This window comes from Lingula anatina, chromosome 1 (assembly GCF_051362555.1).
Source record: "Lingula anatina isolate TDL-2025a chromosome 1, LinAna3.0, whole genome shotgun sequence".
NCBI lineage: Eukaryota > Metazoa > Brachiopoda > Lingulata > Lingulida > Lingulidae > Lingula > Lingula anatina.
Window position 1 is genome coordinate 7,596,218 of NC_141767.1, and position 19,994 is coordinate 7,616,211.

The 19,994-nt window shown below is 37.0% G+C and overlaps 2 protein-coding genes across 9 annotated transcripts in view; one reads left to right on the top strand and one right to left on the bottom strand.

Annotated features, from left to right (window-relative positions):
• On the top strand, window positions 1–16,732 carry LOC106151615 (uncharacterized). 7 transcript variants are annotated; one of them, XM_086999192.1, is made up of 10 exons: window positions 1–267; window positions 799–991; window positions 2,558–2,652; window positions 8,043–8,287; window positions 8,547–8,668; window positions 8,951–9,383; window positions 9,953–10,146; window positions 13,692–13,826; window positions 14,881–14,987; window positions 15,252–16,732. In XM_086999192.1, the coding sequence occupies exons 6-10, from the start codon at window positions 9,240–9,242 to the stop codon at window positions 16,172–16,174; spliced, it is 1,503 nt and encodes a 500-aa protein (XP_086855318.1). In that variant the 5' UTR covers window positions 1–267; window positions 799–991; window positions 2,558–2,652; window positions 8,043–8,287; window positions 8,547–8,668; window positions 8,951–9,239; the 3' UTR covers window positions 16,175–16,732. The 7 variants fall into 7 exon arrangements, with proteins under 7 accessions (XP_086855318.1, XP_086855321.1, XP_086855317.1 ...); XM_086999195.1 differs by having other exon boundaries at window positions 8,043–8,094; XM_086999191.1 differs by lacking the exon at window positions 2,558–2,652.
• Window positions 16,339–19,994, bottom strand: part of LOC106151613 (uncharacterized) — a 12,700-nt gene continuing 9,044 nt past the window's right edge. For both annotated transcript variants that reach the window (XM_013524957.2, XM_013524956.2), the window contains exons 18-21: window positions 18,405–18,498; window positions 17,981–18,064; window positions 17,517–17,769; window positions 16,339–17,251 (exon numbers count right to left, since the gene is read on the bottom strand). In XM_013524957.2, coding sequence (XP_013380411.2) covers window positions 16,851–17,251; window positions 17,517–17,769; window positions 17,981–18,064; window positions 18,405–18,498 — 832 coding nt within the window. In that variant the 3' untranslated portion in view covers window positions 16,339–16,850. The remainder of the gene's footprint in view (window positions 17,252–17,516; window positions 17,770–17,980; window positions 18,065–18,404; window positions 18,499–19,994) is intronic.

The window sequence follows — 19,994 nt, forward strand, 5'->3', positions numbered from 1 at the left end:
AGATGAATTACATCCCAACTATGGGATATTACTAACATTAAAAACCTGCGCAGTTTCGGGACATTGTACAGTAGGATAACGTTGCCGTATAGATTTTATTGACTACGATAATCAGTGCACGGTCAGCTAATTATTTGTGTACAGTTTACTGATATGATACAATGGAATTGAATGGAACAGAATGGAATTGTGAAGTAAGTTCAGCTCAGCGCACCATTTAAAGACTTGTCAGACAATGAACGCTTGGATGTTCTAGTGATAACGCAGGTAACACATGTATCCCAAAAATATTTTATTTATTCACTCGGGATCAATTAGTTTAATTTAGGAACAGATTAGAATGCGGGAGAACTGCAATTAACACGTGTTAAAACTCTGAGTAGAAACTTGGCAATAATTGCATTTTGCATGAATATACTAGTTGATTAATTGCGTGGAAGCTGAAGGTTTATATTGTATCAATGATTCACACGTGTACATACAGGTATTGCAGCATAATAGGTGACACCGTAGATGATTGCATATCAAACCACAATGCTTTATTAAATAATCACCTAGACAATGCACTCTTTAAACTGTACAAAGTGTGCAGCTGTGGATGACATGTGCGTTTAGGTTTACTATATCTCTTCATTTTGGAGTTAGTGTTGTGTAAAAATCGGGCATGTTTGACCTTCATGGAAATACTGATACTTCGGACGTAAACAGATGAACGCTGGCTCTTAACCAGTAGTTACCAGTCAAATGGCACGCATCAATTTTCATATCTGTCTGATTTTCTTATTTAATCAACTCCAGACTTACAGCGAGGAAAGTCCAGACAGTACTGTATCTGAAGCAACCATATTACACAGGTAGCCATAATTTTCTGGCCGACCTGAGTAAATCAAGCTCCTGTCATTTTTGGTTCCATCTTTCCTGTCCTATCGACACGGAGGAATTGTTGGAAAATGGAGTAAAGCGGAGCGGAGAATCTCTGTTGGATAGACAAGTATGTTCTATATTGATATAGATATAGATATAAATTTTCGTTTTCAGAAATTAAACTGACACTAAGTGCTGTTGCGTTATTGCTTGACTGTCAAGGCGTATCAGGATTACACATAATTGTATTTGTGTTGATATGCATGCGCAGTGGAACGAAAAGGCCAGACTAGCTTAGAATAACCATAAAATATTTTGATATTGTTGACTTGGGTAGCTAGCGTATGAATTCGATACTTTTTCATTGACTTATCTATTATCAATATTGTTATTGCGTCAACACATTTATGAACTCAATTACCTCATAGGGACCATGAAATAACTTGATGCCTTATATCTGAAAATTAAATATACCTAATATCTGAATACTAAATATTACCCAACTCCACCCACGAACTTTTTGTTAGGGACAAAACTCATCACTTCAAACCTCAAAGGGAATCCTTAATAAATAAAATGAATCGCCGTTGGAAATCTTACTTTGTCTGGTATGGGCTTTAAATTCCGAACCATTGATCGATTAAGCGAAAAGGAAATGAGCCGACAGATCAACTTTAAAGACCAATGGCGAATAGATCAAACGTTTGTATAAGGCTACTTGAGATGAATCAATTAATAGAAAGTGCAAAATATGCGGAAAATGAGAAGTTTTAGACTTTAATCAGCTATTTTCTATTCTTCTACATCAAGGCCTGTCTTGAATGCTGATCGTTTGTTTTCGAAACATATATTGGCTTTAAGCTGAAAGGGTATCGTTTTTAGTTATGGTGATTAATTATGCATGTATATGCAGTGTGACAGCGACACATCTAGGACAATGGAAAATGACAGTTTCAGACAGTAGTATTGATTAATTAATTACACTAATCAGCCAGTGAAACCCATACTCATGCTGGTATTGTCAGATACGGTCTGGGAATTTTAGTGATATGCCAACGTATTAGATAATTGTGGAGGGTTGATACGTGTAGTGAAAAAAGAAAAAAGAACAAATGAAAAATGCATGCTGTATAGATACTTGCAATCTATCCAAAACTCCTTTAAAAGTTAAAAAAAATCTAATTTTTACCGCCACGATGGAAATTCCCCAATGTCGGAGTCCATCACAAAATTTCATGTGGATATCCTGATTTTGTAAAAGCTATGCACGTTTTATCTTGGTATTTAAGGGAAAAGAGTGGAAAATTAAAATTTTAGTAAAGTTGGATTTTTTATATATAAAAGTTTAATGTTAACTGTGTGCCATTTAATAGAGTCTTCATATGTGTGACTGTTTTACTTAGTTTGTTAGTGCTCGGACCATTTTAGTGGTGCCGTATGTTTGAAATCTGCTGTTTCAGATAGATTTTTAGCATTTTTTTAAAGTTTTCTGCTACGTTTTCTGCATTCATTTCTAAAAGCAACGAAACGCGTTATGATCTGAGCTGGCAACAGCGAACAAAAATTGATCTAAAAACCCCATATGAGAGCGTGTCTGAACCAATTATGGTTGAGTTACGAGAACTGTAGACTAACAGGCTAAAGACCTTCAAATAGCACACAATAACAGCTCTGGTATATTTTTTCTTAAAAGCCACATGGGACAGCCTCACCATAAATCATCTGTATGGATGCATATAATAAGCAAAACCCAAGAGTTACAGAGAAGAGGAGATAGGGGCATGACAGGTACCTCGTCTTGAAATATTTTATCCGTAGCCTTTATAATAATTCGTTGTTATACTCATTGTTATTTAACTGTTCTAATATGGTGATCGAGAGCATAAAGGGTTTCACTTTATACAATGTGTCCCTAAAAGCATACATGGCAGTTAAGACCCGACGCATGTTATCCGTTGAGGTAACCTGAAAAGAAAACTTTCTTCTTTCTGCAGTAACACAATTTTCGTGTATAGACTGTAAAAACGTAGGGATTTGGACATCCTTTTTCAAGCTCTGTGTCTTTCTTTATATTTTCTTCTTACCATTTCCGTTGATTGAACATTAGTATGATCAATGCGATTTGGCTTCTGCACGACTACAAGTCATCTCTTATGCATGAGTAGGCTATTCCATTCTTAAGGTCACGCTGGAATCTACATATCATGGCCATGTCAATATTAGTTTTCTTGCTCTCAGCAAATTAGAATAGATGACACTAAAATGGTAATGATACCGCTCCAGGAGATGACTTGATATATCGAAATGTGATGGGGCTCGTTTGTTGTGATAAATGGCTTATCGACGTCAACAAATTACTAACTACAAGCATCTTGAGTTCTTAGTGCAACGTTTTTAAAAGTAAGTATGTTAATAAAACTAGACAATGAAGCTCTTAATACTCGATGTTCAGCAAGTTGCGTTCACAAAATATTACGGTGGCTGTTGGGTTCACATGTAGTCAAGGAAGTAGATCTTAAATTCTTTTAGTAAGGCCTAATTATATTTAAGCGAATACCTGGCCATGGATATCTTTTCTGAAATTGGCTTTCCGATTTAAACACAAAGTCGATGAATGGGGAATTCAGTGACTCAAAAATAAGAATATCTGTCAAAAGCAAGAGTTGTTCGGTTCGAATTCTTTTCTCCTAATTCCATTCCAAAACGTACTATTTCATAGGCTACCAATAAAACATCTTAAAAATATGATTTAAATCAGCAGTCAGCTTAGATGTCCCAGATTTATTTCTCCATAAAACGGAGTCCTTTAAGTTGATATATGCCAACAACCGTACGCGTCATGGGTTAGATGAACTGGGCAATTCAAGAAAGATCCCGATCATATTCATCATCAATACCCACAACAAACCTTTGCCCTACTAAACCAGATCAATTAGGGCTCCAGAGTTGCTCTTGTCCTGCGGGAGTCACGGGTTGTTGAATTTGCGGTCATTTCATACAAATATTTCCGTCGTTCTGAACAAGTTGTTCAAGGTTTATTATATGATTCCAGCTGCTCTTTTGTAACTCCTAATGCAGAATTACGATCAACGTTGTGTGGATAACAGTGAATAAGGGAACTGTCTTCTTCTATTAATTCTGTATTAGAAAGACATATATTTTAGAAAAATGGCAAAGTGATTGAATTATGATATTTCTTTGTTGAATAAGGCAAAGAAGTCTGCTGGGAACTTAGTTACATCGGGGCTTGATGAATCTTTCAATTATTCAAATACTAGGGGAATAGCATGTCATTTGCTTGGAATGCATGTTTATGGACCATGCCTGTTACAGGTTAACCCCATCCGGGTACCTCCGGGTACATGTACTGTACATCCGGGCACGCAGCCTGGACACGCTGCCAAGAAGAGAAAGTTTCTCCAAAAGCAAATTTTAATGAACTGTTGTATAATATGGCCATAAAGCTTACCAAATTAAATAATATAAATTTTTGTGTAAGACCCCTCATATTGCCTTTTCGCAAACAACTGATGATGTACTTTTGCACCAGAAATGGTTGGCTAGAAAACAGAGATAAAATTCAAACTAGTGTTGGCACAAGGAAAAACCTTAGTTTGTTAACAGGTAAATGTGTTTAGCCTATGACACGTAAGCCCCCATGATTTCCCTTCTTTACGCTGTGTTTGCCACGCTGCAGGTCGACGTGGTTACGCTTTTTATGAGTTAATTTTGTATCTTAGCCAGGGTTGGATACAAAACTCTATTTCAAATCAATTTTTTAAATTCTATTTTGTGTCAGTATGAAAATACAATAGGCCCCTAACTATAGTCTTCTGAAATAAAAAAATTACACTTTGATGTTACATGTATTACCTTTCATGTGGTGTGCACACATTATGATCCCCATTGAAATGTGTGGGCTATGAAAAGAGGTTTCAAGTGCCGAATCTTACATCCGGAGTGGTATATTGATATTTAGATGTAAACATTTGGATGTTCTGGGTGTGTATACATAATTCGTATTCATAATTCATTAAGCCATAGTGTTAATAATTCAATAGCGTAGATTTACTGTCTGTTTTCTGTGTTTATCCTTGCAGAAATCCCTTATAGATTCTCACAGAGAAACCATAGCTTCCGATAGGATACCTATAGAATTCACATATATTTCATACAGGATGCCTATAAAATCCCCATAGCTTTCTAAGGGATACATGTACCTATAAATTTTGTCATCTGTAGGAATGCCCTAAAATCCCATGCAAATATTACAGGTATACTGGAATTCATTCATCTAATAAATTAATGAAATCTTTTAAACATCGTCTTGCCACGAGTTCATTATGAAAAAAAAAAAAAAAAAAAAAAAAAAGAATATCAGACATAGATGGTCTGGCTCGTAAAGTACATGTGGACTGATAGGGACGACATTGTTATGACTTAGGTAATCAAGACAGTTATTCTGTATATTTATGTGAGTTTTTTCCTGTAAATGCCCCCGTTACATCAGAAGTAATAACCTGGCTTGTGTGTCTGTTAAAGGGGCTTTAGAATCCTGATTCAATAAAATCTGTCATTTAACAAGATTAATGCGAAAAAATAGTGGCAATAAGGAGTTATCATTTTGCGTCACCGAGAGGCTTAAAATAGATCATGATTTGAAACCGATTCTGGATCGTTGTAATGTAATCAGTTTATCAAAAATGGAAAGAAATAAATACTGCGTTGCTAGCTGCAAAAGGTCATTGTAGATCCTAAAACTGACAGCAGGGCCCGGTTTTTCTAAAACCAATTTTCATGCCAGCATTCATGCAACGAAGTTACGAAACGAGGGAGAGACAGGCTTTGGGGAGATGATTATGTTAGCTGTGTCTGTCATAGCGCAAGCCACCAGCCTGATATTTTGCCTTATTGCCGAAATGCCCTGATGTTTACCTACCTGTAACAGGCATGGGCCATAAACATGCATTCCAAGCAAATTACATGCTATCCCTGCTATACTTACAAGCGAATACCAACGAGTGCAGACATAAGTGTACTGCAAGATGAAGATGCTCCTATTTTATTAAATGCGACACATCCATTTTACTATCAGCATATAGTAGACCGAAACTACCCCTCCCTCCCAAGTAAAAAGACATCCAGCGTTGTCTTCAGGTGTCACATGCCACCCTTTTGCCAACGCTGGGCCAACATCGCCATTGCTTTGTTTTAAGCAGGAAAATGCCTTAATTTAGACGATCCACCGCGGGATTGCTACCCACCTTAATGTGTCGGCTTTAGGCTATGCAGTTTCATTGGTTCAAGCAATTACAATTACGTGTCCATCAATTACTGTTTGAAATTGCCGGGCACTACATGAAAAGGATCTTAAGCTAATTCAATATTTGGTCCACACACTTAACGTCCACCGCATGGTTATTCGCTTCGTTTCCTTTGTTCTGTTATTGGTAGTGGACTATGGCGCACTGAAAGCAAATGATAAAAACAAAAAGCTTAATACCCGCCGCTACACGTAGTAAAAACAGTATCCTTACCCACTGAGGCCTAAGGTAATTGAATTAACAAGTTTTAAAATTCAACGGATATTAAACTGTTAAGGATCTCTGAAAAATGTCGGCCATATCCGACATCATATATCCCCTCCATAAGCCTAGTATAATATATTCTGAAACCACTGCTTTACATGAAATAATCTGTCTGGAGTTTTCTTTGTGGCGTAATTAAAATCCATGATTAGAATCTGCGTCTGACATGCAATTTGAGATAAAATGCCTCGTAGGGTCTGTTCATATGCCTCAAAACGTACAAGAGTGTTGAGTCTTGGAGCTATTTTCTACGTAGTTCTGATCAACCACGTCACTGAGTTCCAAGTAAAAAGACACCATGTTCTATGTGGAAAAAAGTAGTTTTCTGTAACGTTTATTTTAGCCGAACGAACGGCTTCATCGTAAATTTGCAGTTTCACCTCGCTAAAATGCAACCTTCTTGTGGGATTATAATACCATTACATGTACCTTCAAAGTGGCGTCGAAGTACATATACATGTACAAGCCATTTAAAAAGAGAATAGGAAGATTGGTAACAACCAGAATTTTATCAATGGTCCTTTGATATCAACGTTGTATGTTGGTTAAGACATTAAAGCTGGGACGTACATTATCACACTTACACTGGGGAATACTTTTAATCTACCTTTACAGTGAATCACTTTAAAGATGCATTTGAAGTCACAAAAGGAGACCAACTGCCACCATATAGTTTTAAATAGTATAACTTAGGGAAATACCAATAGACATCGTTGCATTTTACCCGAAAAATAGATATATGAACAGACTTTTCTGCCTGCTTTCTGTGCTGTATATAAACGGGCAGATAGGTAGGCCAGATAATTAGGTTGAATTTACGACCAAAAATTTGAAGAAGACGCAGTTTAAAGCTCTTTTAAGTGTATGCCTTGGTACAATGTATGGCAACTTAATTTGAGTCGCATAAGACACTAGTGTGAAACTAGATGTGGTTCATATGTATTACTGGGAATTATTGAAAGTAAGTGTTCGACTACAAAAAGTGTTTCAACCCCCAAGTTTTGATTCTTTCCGTGGGAAGCAAGTGAAGAAACGACACCAAGAAATGAAACGCCTCTGAGCAAATCAGCTGTATTTTAACGAATGCTCTATACTTCGACTATGTCCCCTATCGGCCATCAATTCATTTACCAGTGCGGTTGATCAAAATGATTTGAAAAACAAAATCAAGTTTTTACCAGGATCGACATTGCCTGAATGCCATTGCCATATATTAGCCAAACATAAGTTTCAAAAATCGATATATATTAGCTCAAATTTCGCTTGTCTTATGGCATATTTTGTTTTCGTGATGACAAGTAGAATCTGACAACTTCGTTAAATATGTAGGAGATGGTGTATTACATTTACATGTAGACTTCGTGTCTTGCAGAGATCATCTAATCTATCGCTATCGACCGCTCTCGTGCTTTCCTGGTAATGACAATATTGTTTCAGGAATCCACTTGCCATGCAACTGTTATATCTGGCACACTCAAGTGATATTCAAACACGCACATGTTAGTAAAGTTAAACGTAATGAGGGTATGCGTATTCTGGTGGCTATGACTGTGTGGTCAACTATTTCCTATTCCTGTCTTTAACTTTCAGAAAAGCGAAACGACATGAGCGATTAGCATCTTTAAGCCAGCCGGGCAACAAGGTATATTAAAAGATTGTTCCAGGTTATCATGTCATTTGTCATAAGCATCAACACCATAACAACGGCATCCTTTGATAATTGCAACAATCTGAACTGATAACAGATAAAGAGAGCAATAAGATGGCAAAGGATTATTCCCAAAGACCACGGAACCATTTTGGTTTCTTTGAACCGAAAGAAATAGGCCGTCTAGGTTCGTTTTAAAGTGGGGAATATATTTATACAATTTTTTAATTTCCAATTACTCCTATCTTGGCTAACAAACGTTATGATTAGTGATACCTTTATACAAGTTCTTAGTTTATGAGCACATCATAGAATTCACTCTCTTAACCACTATGTTAAAGAATAATGCTGTAATTCTGATGATTTATGTTCTGATTCGCTGAAATGTTATATGGGAATAGTCTATCAATCTAACATGATCCGCTTGTTGTGTTCCTTGCTGTCAGGCCTTAAGAAGCGGTGATCCGAAGCCAAGTACCCCAAAGATACCAGCGTCCCGACGTCTGTCCGTCTCCGCTTTCAGGAATACAATGCAGACTCTAGAAGCACGTTTAGAATTGCTTCCAAAGTAATTGATTTGCGTTGTAATTTGACTTTTCTCGTCGCTTTTAATTCGCCGAGACATCAGATTTATTGTCCTTTATTCATTTCCTGTGCCATGATTACAGGTCAAAGCCTTTTGCAAAAACATAATGGATTATCAAGACAAGTTAATTCGTATAGTAAACCAGTTACGGTTGGTTTTTGAAATGTCACTGCGTATAGAAACTAGATTCGACTAAACATCGGTGTCTTCTTTGAGGGGGTTAATCAAAAACCTGATGTTTTGAGGAATTCATTATCATTGCAGACGTACATATACAACGCACACCCACTCTTTGCTTTGAAATCATATCGAGGGGCTTAGAAGAGAGAGGACAAGAATAATCACTGAAGTCACTTTAAGTTTCACGACAAATGAAATTCCGGCAATGCCTTATATGGTTGCGACAGACTACGTAACACCTCCACAGTAGGACAATTTGCCTAGAAGAAGCACACTGATTGGCGAGTTAATCAGAATGATTCGTGGTACAAATTCACGACCAAAAGGAGGTGTAAATCTTTGCTGAAAAGAATTTGCAGCCTAAAGGAACAAAATGCAGAATGCGCAAGCGAACGGACATGGCGGTGCTAAATCAAGCTGTTTGCCATTACGAATGCACGTCTTCTTCCCAACCATTATGTACTACGGTATTATCACTACTGGTGGGTTAGTGGCACTTCCGATCGGCATTATTTCGGTAAGGTAGAATCTTAGACTTATATGTAAATTACTGGGCTCATTTAGGAGGTTATGTAGTTTAAATTTGTTTTGATTTGTTTTCTGAAAATCATATTTGATTTATTAAATTGGACTTTCAGAAACAGACTTTCATCTAACAACTTGCAGCTTTGCTTTTTATCACAGTGATACATTTCAAAGACAAATTCTCTTGTGGCAAGCTAAAGGGCATTCAAAGCTTACTTAACTGCAGTAGTTTAATTTGCTCATAAAACCAAGGATCATTTCACAATTACTTTCAAAAATGTCTCAGCATTTATTGCATTACGTCCAATGGTTATAAGTTCTTGGACTGGAAAGAGCAGATTACAGCATATCACTATATGTTTTGAGAATGAGTGCACCATTTGATGTAGTGTTACCCTGATTTGCCAGATTATTTTGGTTCAAATCACACGTCATTTATCTGTGAGCTAATAGCAAATGTACCATGCAAAACAACATGAGGGTTCATTTTATAAGATAACACTATGACATTAGAGCCACAGAGCATGTGCGGTTTGTTTAATCTAAAAATATGGTTTTCAGATGGAGATGCACGGCAGCTGTCTTCTGTACGGCCATGTGAAGTGGGTGAAGAACACTACATTCATTCCAATATTGGACAGACCCGTGCCTTGTCACTTTGTGGTATCTTTACAGGCGATTTCAAGCATCATATGGGGTATTTGTATGGCAGGATATCATACATACAGCTTGCTGATGGAACCAGAGACGACAGCGTAGGTATTTTGGGTTATCATAAGGGCATTAGGATTGGACAACTTTGATATGTACAAGAGTATAGATTTTCGGCAGCCTTGACACCGTGGTTTATTCAAAGTATTTTTAGCACGCCAATGTGCAATAAACAGTTCACCGTGGCATAACACTTTTCGCCTCAAAACCAATTTATTCGTTCGGACTAACATCCGCATTTGAGTATTAGGTCTCAAAAAGGTTTTTCGGGCTTTCAAGACTTTGTTCAGATTAAAAGTTATCGGTCCAGCAAGACTGGTCTATCTCTGCGGGGATTCTCGATTAAGTGCACTCAATGTAATCAGCTTAATTGTCTGGCACGCCCTCTCCAGAAGCTACGAAAGATAATTACCCCCTAACTTCTGGAGGGGGCGGGCCAGACAATCGATTACAATGAACTTACGCGAGAATCCCCTCAGAGACAGATCGATCCTGCTTGACCGATAACATTTAATCTGAACACAGCCTAGCTGATACTGTTAGGAGACCCCAGTGACTGCTCAGTAACAAATGAGTTATACCGTATGTTCCGGTACCAGAGTGTTTGGTGCACACATTGAAACCAAAGCATAGTTACACACAGAAACATATATTGCTTTCAGGCCAAAACCTTAAAAATGCCATGTGGCGCTGTCCAGTAAGGTCATCTGAGGCCTTTGAATGCATGTTTTGATAAAGAGAACACGATTTACATTAGACTGGCGGCGTCAGATCCATTTGGAAGTTAGGTGTATCCATTTGTAACTTATTTCCTGTACGATTTGTTGCAAAACAAATAGAACACAATACCTCCTCTATTTAAACTACGTAATCAATTCAGTGTCCAATGCTAAGTCTAATACACTGTACCTTAAACGTGTTTGTTGTCAGGGTAACTAAAACTGAAGTGAAAGTTGTATCTATGTTGAAGCAATTACCCTTTGAGTCACTTTTGAGTTTGTTGTTTATATTGAAGGGCATGTAAGTCATTCAGCATTTGGTGTGCTAACTAAAAAGGTATTGGTATTTCTTTGAAGTTAACACGAGATCATACTGTTAAAAAGCATCAGATGCGCTTTTTGTATCAGCTGAAAATTTGCAACTCTGCTTATTTTTCTTGCTAGGTACATACCAGAAAATGACATGAGCATTGGTAAAAGGTTTGATGAAGAAGTAATCTCTTAAGAAAGGGGCTTTCATTTGATGACATATTTTTGTAAAAATACCCATTTGAAATGGCTTTCCTACAAACTTTAGTGTAATCTAGTGTTCGTTACGCCTCATGCTGATTACTGCGCGAAGCATAATGTTAAATCATCTTATACCACTTCATTATGATATGCATTTACCTGAACGAACGTTTTATTGGTTTCTATACTGACGTTGAAATGTGCATACACCCTAGAAAAATCATAAATGTGACAGTAATTTCTTGTGAAATTACGTACGTGTAGAAATCACTTACACGGCAATCTTTATTAAAAGAATTTAAATTCCTCAAGTGCAACGTACAGGAATTAAGCGTTTGAAAAACATCATTGACGGATATGATTAATTTAATATTGTTATTGGAAACCAAAACAATAGTAAATGTTTGAAGTGTAAAAATGATAAGGCAATCATACTTTTCAAAACGTTTATGCGGAGACGTGGATATTGTCTGTTAGACCGTTTTGCTAATGGAATTTTCCTGTCAGTTTCCAATCATTTTTTAGGTGCTTAGAGAAAAACAATTAAGCCATTTGGGTTGAAGTTGCGAAACCATTTGGGAAAAACAGGGTATTAATGCAATCTGGAGTGCTTTGAATGATAATGGCTATATCTAATTGGATTCTTTAAAGCTTAAAAAACATTTCAGCGATAATTTTTTCTTGTGCAAATGAATATTACATAAATGCTCTGGTCGATCTTAAACTTACATTTAAACCATCAGGAATTTATTAAAAAAATCACTTAAACACTTACAAAACTTTTTTACATTAAAATAGTCCCATGTCTGATGTTTGAACACAATTGGATACAGTTGAACACAACTGGACGATCTTGGTTCTGTTCAGGTTGGCGCCACTCAATAAGTGGAAATCGAACTTCAAGAGACCATTCACAGAATCAGAAGGAATAGCGACGCGAGATAATTCAGTTACTTGTGACAAAATTCTGACATGTTTTGACTACTAAACAACATTCGTTCTGTCCTTAGTAAATTTAAAAAACTTTTATACTATAAGGATTCGTTTTTAAGATTGCTTTTCTTCTACTAGGTGTACACCGGTTGAAAGGTCACAATACATTATTTGCGTTTCCGCATTTTAGCAGAGGTAGAGATTTCATTGTTTAAAAGATTAAGTATACTATAAAGTGCCTTTTAAATATGAACACATGGTTTCTAAGACAAGATAAGGCAGATGAAATTCAACTACTGGCTTCATAGCTGCCGCCTCTATTTGATACCATTAGAATTTGATTTGTTTACAAGTACGTTACTCTAAACATTGGAGAGATAGAGATCTGGCAGCTCTGTTATACTTAATATTGAAGTTTCTTTCACATTGGATAAACATTTTATCATCTTGTTATAAGAGGTATTTTCTTTCTTGTTTAAAACCCTGCTATCAAAAATATGCAGTAACGTAACATCCTATCGCAATTTGTAATCGTAACCATAATTTATAAAAATCTTGTTTTAAGGTGGTTCCCTCATGTCTGCATTTTTTGTGATCTGTGCAAATTTCGTGCTTGAGTAATTCCTTACGATAACAAATTAGAATTGTCAGCATAGACAGTTTTAAAAGAAACTGACATTAGGCATTAATAAAAATATCGAATATACGCTGTACATTTTCATAAATCAGCAGCAGTTTTTTTTTAAATTTAAACAACAGTCATTTGAAAGTTTGGTGCAAACCGTTTTCAACCTTTTAAAACTCTCTCGGTAGTCGAAACCGTTGTCACAAATGGCTTCGTCGGAAATTTGAAACCTCGAGATTTTCTCTGGGCGAATTGTTGACCGTTGAATTGAACTTGGAAGACGGCGCAGATCGACTTCTGAAAAGAAGCGTAGATCTACGTCATAGGGTTCGCCGACACTAACTTCAAGTGGCTGTTTAATTGTATTTCTGTGTTTGTCTTGAAACGACAACATGTATATTTATAACATGTATTACTGTAATTTACATTTATGGCGTCATTCTGAATTATCTGGAGTGCCTTTTAACCTCGTTACGGAAAATGCGTTTTGCACAATTTTATTTACACGTATATTTTTCATCACTTCGTAATATAGGGCACCGTGCGTATCCATAATGCATCATTTATACCTTCCGCAAAGACGTATTTTATAATCAAAAATGACTTCAGTGCCTCTAACTGCCACGCTTCACTTTTAACTGCCACGCTTCACTGTAACCCTTGTTGATATTTAATGTTAATTGTTCTTTTTTTTCTATTAAAAGTTTACTTTGCTAGATTTTCATAGACTTGTCAGAAATGCACTTGTATGACCCTGCACTACTTTGGTGTCTTACATTTTGCTTTCTTTTGTTCTTTTCAGTACCGTCTTGAAGCAATTGTGTTTCTCCGTTATCAACATACCTACTTCACTTTTGATGCTGGTGGCAGCTTGCGTCACTAGTGACGGCTATCGGCATTTCTGTGCCAGTCTGATGAAGACCTCAAGAATTGAGAGGTATTTGAAAACTCATTTATTGTTCTTCCTTCAGGCAGCATTGACAGATAAATCAATTGAAAGCTTAGAGCATCTCTATCTTGCCTCCATATCTCCCAAGAAAAGTCATCTAGTGAATCAGCCATCACAATCTGATTCCCACAATGGCCACAGGGTACCAATACCCCTGGAGTGAAAACTATTTTTTGCAGGTTAAATAAAGATAGCCCATATCCTGGTTGTCTCATTATTGGAAAATTGAAGATACCATGTAGATAGCAATTTACCGGCATCGAATAGTTTGACCATCATGCGATGTCAGTTAACAACATGGGGCCAAAATGCTATTGAATTGAAACGCATTCTTCAAGCGTTTTCAAGACGCTCTTTTACCCGTTAGCTAGTTGTAAGATTAGAGTAAATTCCATATTGATGTGGGGTTGTTCGACATCAAACAGCTCAGAGATTAGACTTTTAAATCTGCCATTGATTGAACTATGAATGCTCCCCGAGTTGCTATGATAGATAATCAGTCTTGTAAATTTACTTGCTAATTGACAGCATGGGAATTCCGCGAAAGTCCATTCGGTTTAGCTTCCGTCTTTGAATGGCTTAATGCGAACTCATTGCACTGTGAAACTTGCCATCTTTTTCAGATCAAAGGTACCTCAGATTACAGCTTGCACATTAGCCAGTTTTTTTTTTTTTTTTTTTTTTAAAGTTAACGAGGGGTTCGAGTTTAATGATCCTGAACCAACGTTTTGTCTATCAGCATATTCATTTGATTTCACTTCCGTCTTTGAATGGCCAGTGCGTATTCATTACATTGTACATATTTGCCGTTTATTTTGCTAAAAGGTGCCCCGGTGTACAGATTGTATTGAATCCTTTTTTTTTAGTTTACGAGGGTCTTGAGTAAATTAATTTTGAACTCACATTTTTTCTCCATGTTCAATCAGCTACTCACCGCATTGTCAACGCCCATGAGAAATGCTATTATTATTTTGAAAATAAAAATACAAGGAGCTATTTCCCATTGTTTTCATTTTCTGTAATGATAAAATGAATGTTTCAGGTGCGCCGATGGGGAAAACGACGCATGGCGACAGAGCTGGTGGTTTAAAACACGAGAGGACAGTTTTACTCCAAAATTTGCCTATTACTACCAGATGGCAGAGGCAAGTACACTCGTTGGCAAAATTCATAAAATCATTTATCTTAGTTTTTATAATAAATATTAAGTTCAGCACTAAACCAGTAGCCAGAGGTTGAAAAGATACATGTATGCAAACAATCGCTTAAGACCAGACAAGGCATTTCGTGTGCCCTTGGATGGTTGCATGCTTTCCTGTTGACAACAGGAATTTGATGATATACTTGTATGAAGGGGGCAAAAATTACCATTGAATTCCAATATAAAGATTTCATTTTCTTAATTTCAGGCAGCAATGTGGGCCAACTTTGGACTGTGGACGATGCAGGCGCTTTTATCAACAGTGCCCATGATAATACAGCGCCGCCTTCTGGTTTCAAAACTTATAGCTGTGAGATACAAGCGGAGCATGACTGCACGAAGTTCGCTTACGGGACTGTCATCAAATCCGGGCTCACCAAGAAGAATGAGCACGATAAGTGAAGTAAATTACAAATTCTCAATACAGGTCGGTGATCTAGAAGATATCGAGGAATTATCGTCAGATGGAGAGTTACTGGAGTTGCCCGCCATTTCTAAACGTGACTACAGCGATTCAGTAACCAGTGAAGATGAGGTACATCAAAGTTTGAAATCGGATCTTAAAACAAAAGAACATGAAAGTGTGTTTTCACAAGAGCAATTTCAAAAAGAACCTTGTGAATGCTCAAGAAGAAAAGCAGGGTTTTTATATTGCAACACGTCAACTACACTGGTCAGCATGGATGGCTCGCTGCCGGTGGAAGTCAACTCAGACGCTCAGCTTTCTGTCTCCTGCAGTTCTTGCAATACAAAAGATTATACGAATGAGACACACACGAGGGATGGGTCTTCCGTTAGTTCCAAGCATTCGGAAATATCTATCGACAGTGAGAAAGAAAAAATTAACAATGTAATTTGTGCGAGTGGTAATATTGAACAGATCGAAAATTGCAGTCACTTCTCAAATACGTTTCCATCAATCTCGGAACGAATGACTAAAAGTGTGGTTGAATTCACGATTGGTGAGGATGGTGAACAATTGCAAAACGCAAACGATTCACCTGAAATAAACGATATGTCCTTTGAATCGATTACAAATTGCCGCCTGTACCGCGGGGGCGACACTGACAAACCTGGGTCATGGCCCATGCCAAGAAAAGCTTATCAAAATTCAAGATTATCAGAGAAACGCTAAACACGTCATTCCGCTCAGTTTCTTTTCTGTAAAATGAGTTTTATACGACACAAAACAGTCATATTCTGTCACGCAATAATTACCAGACAGAATGATAAAATACTTAAACCGTGGTTGAAAAGGAGATGTTGTATGTTTTTTACTAATCAAAGAAATGATACAACTATCTTAACACCTCGATTTACTGTTATTTCTACATATAAAGAACACTTTAATCAAATACCCAGGGTTTGTGTTATTCATAAGCAACACAAATATGTTCAGTTTACTATATTCATCTACTGGCTAACCAGCTATCTTCTCTACTTAAATCAACTGATTAGCTACACGTCAGGTACATAAAATCACTATTTTTTTCTTTTGTTTATAACCATAAAAAATAATAATGGTTCCATTGCTTCTTTGTAGGTACTAAAAGTGCCATTCTCCCAGTGCTTCACACATTTTCTATGATAAAAATCCTGATAGTTTAGCTAATTTCTTCTTAATTTTAAATAATTTTACGGTTACATAATTAAGTATACAATAAAGCAAATAGTTTATATCCAATATACTACACAAATAAAGAAATTGAGTCCTGAGTTTCAGTTCATTTTGCAAATTTAAATCCAAAATAATTCGGGGTTTGAAAACCAATATAATTCAACATTCACACCATTATCCTTTCCCTCATATCTCACTGACCCTCTCTGATTTCTTCCCCTTCCACACTTTCTGTATTCTGAGATACAATAATTGTCTCCTCATCCATGGAGACCTCCACCAATTCCGTCTCCACCACTTCCTGGTCGCCAGTGGTCACTACATCCTGACCTTCTGCCGGGTTGACCGCTATCAGAGTAGAGCCCCCACTGGACCCTGCAGTGGTCAGCATGACGCCGACGCCCCCTGATATCAGCTTCTGGTCCATGTGACTGGTCAGTATATGTAGGGCCAGGGAGTGCTGGTCAGGAAAGGTCTCCTGGCAGGTCTCACAGCCTAGGATAGTGGACGAGGGCTCTGAGGTCAGGTCCCCAGTGCTGGTGGTGGCCATGCTGGTCAGAAGTGAGGAACTGGCTAATGCTGCTGTAGGAGAATCTAAAATAAAACCCAGGAGAAGTAATGGAATGAGATATCTAATGGGTGCCTCACTGAATAATAACTACAATGGTAGCTTGATGATAAATTAATTTACAAGTGACCAAACATTTTATAAAAAACACTGTCAACAATTGGTCCCTGTTCTACCTTATGTTCCCATCTGCAGTAAACTCTGCCAACAACGTCAGTGTAAAGCTGACCTAAACATAGCATCTAAATCCAGCTAAAAAAAGTACATGACATCTCATAGCCTGTAACTCACCATGAGAAGTAGTCACAGTTTGTGTAACTTCTGTCATTGACAGGTTATCATTGCTGTGTTCTGCATGGTATTTGCGTATGTGTCTCTGCAGCTGGAACAGTGCCTTGAATATAGAGCCACAGAGGCCACACTCAAACTGCCTCTCATCATGCTGCATCTGGACGTGTGCTTCCAGGGCATGCTTCTGGGTGTAACCCTTCCCACAATGAATGCATGTGTATGGCTTCTCCACGTCATGTGTGCGCATGTGAACCTGGTCAAGAACGAGGGGTTAAAATAATAATAAACTATATCAAATGCAAGATTATGTCTCTAGTCAGGCTTGAAAGGTTAGCATTTTAGGGAAGCACATCAAGTGACTTGTCTAAAACCACTGTTATTTGAATAAAACTGATACTTATAAATAACATATGATACCTGGAAGAACTCAAAGTGACAAAGAATCATTTAGTGATGTAACTTACCCTCAGAGCTTCCTGCCTTTTACATGAAAATCCACAAACATCACAGGAATGAGGCTTAGCATCAGAATGCCTCAACTTGTGGCGCTGAAAGTCAAAAGAAAGTGTATTTATTAAGCCACTTGCCTAGCCAAAACTTTAATTTTTCTTATTTATCACTTAACACTCTAATCTGACCAATAAAATTCAAATGCAACACTTAATCTTTTATCACATATTTAACATTTCTTATTTCAGCATAATGCATTCAAATTCAACAGAGCATCTGGCCAAGTATCAAGCAGCATCCCCTTACATCTAATGAAAATGCATTACTGTAATGGTTCTAATAAAATTGATTACTGTCAATAAGTACTGGATTATAGATACCACTGGGTTTTAATGAGCACAGTACAGACAAATGCAGTCAAGAGACAGATCTGATTACCTCCAAATGGACTTTTAACTTGAAAGACTTTCCACATACGTCACACTTAAATGGTCTCTCAGCCGAGTGGATAACACGCATATGGATTTGCCAGCTGAAACAATTGGTTTTAAATACATAATTTAAAGCTAGTTGGCATAATTACTTTGTTTACATGAATCTTTTCTGGTTTTTTGTTTAAAAAAATTAAATAATTTCCTTTTGCAAAATAATGCATTATTTCTAAATTATCCTTTTGTGTACTTTTGTGTAAATTTTAGTAAATGTTGAGCTGCTGAAAAAATTTCTGGACAAAGCTATTTCAAACTAGAGGATCAGAGAGGCGATACCGCCTCCAAATATTGTACCACCAGCTGGAGCAAACGCATTCGTATAGACCCCCACATACACAAAATAAGGGACACAGCCACCAGTTTTGTGCTTGACAAGCTGTAAAAATGCAATCAACAAGAATTTTTAAACTATTGCAAAAAATATATATGGTACAATCAAATTTAAGTTCTTCGTAAGGTAGGTCAAGGGTCAATTTCAAGGTTACAGTAAATTGCCAGTATATGACTTCCTATTCAAGTTCAAGAGTAACTATGGACCTATCTCTGTCAAGTTTGAAGTTAAAAGAGAAAGAAATAAACGAGAAAGAAATAAACAGAGTTCAGTTCATGATAAAAAGTAGGTCAAAGGTCAATTTCAAGGTCACACTTAGATTGCCAGTATAGGACTTCCTATTCAACTTCAGTAGTAACTATGGACCTATCTCAGCCAGTTTTGGAGATAAAAGGGAAGCAAAATTTGCAAAATTCAGTTCATGGTGAAAAGTAGGTCAAAGGTCAATTTCAAGGTCACATTTAGATTGCCAGTATATGACTTTCTATTCAAGTTCAATAGTAACTATGGACCTATCTCAGCCAGTTTTGGAGATAAAAGGGAAGAAAAGTTTGCAAAGTTCAGTTCATGGTGAAAAGTAGGTCAAAGGTCAATTTCAAGGTCACATTTAGATTGCCAGTATATGACTTCCTATTCAAGTTCAATAGTAACTATGGACCTATCTCTGCCAGTTTTGGAGATAAAAGGGAAGCAAAATTTGCAAAGTTCAGTTTATGGTGAAAAGTAGGACAAAGGTCAATTTTAAGGTCACATTTAGATTGCCAGTATATGACTTCCTATTCAAGTTCAATAGTAACTATGGACCTATCTCTGCCAGTTTTGGAGATAAAAGGGAAGCAAATTTTGCAAAGTTCAGTTTATGGTGAAAAGTAGGTCAAAGGTCAATTTCAAGGTCACATTTAGATTGCCAGTATATGACTTCCTATTCAAGTTCAATAGTAACTATGGACCTATCTCAGCCAGTTTTGGAGATAAAAGGAAAGCAAAATTTGCAAAATTCAGTTCATGGTGAAAAGTAGGTCAAAGGTCAATTTTAATGTCACATATAGATTGCCAGTATATGACTTCCTATTCAAGTTCAATAGTAACTACGGACCTATCTCTGCCAGTTTTGGAGATAAAAGGAAAGCAAAATTTGCAAAATTCAGTTCATGGTGTAAAGTAGGTCAAAGGTCAATTTTAAGGTCACATTTAGATTGCCAGTAT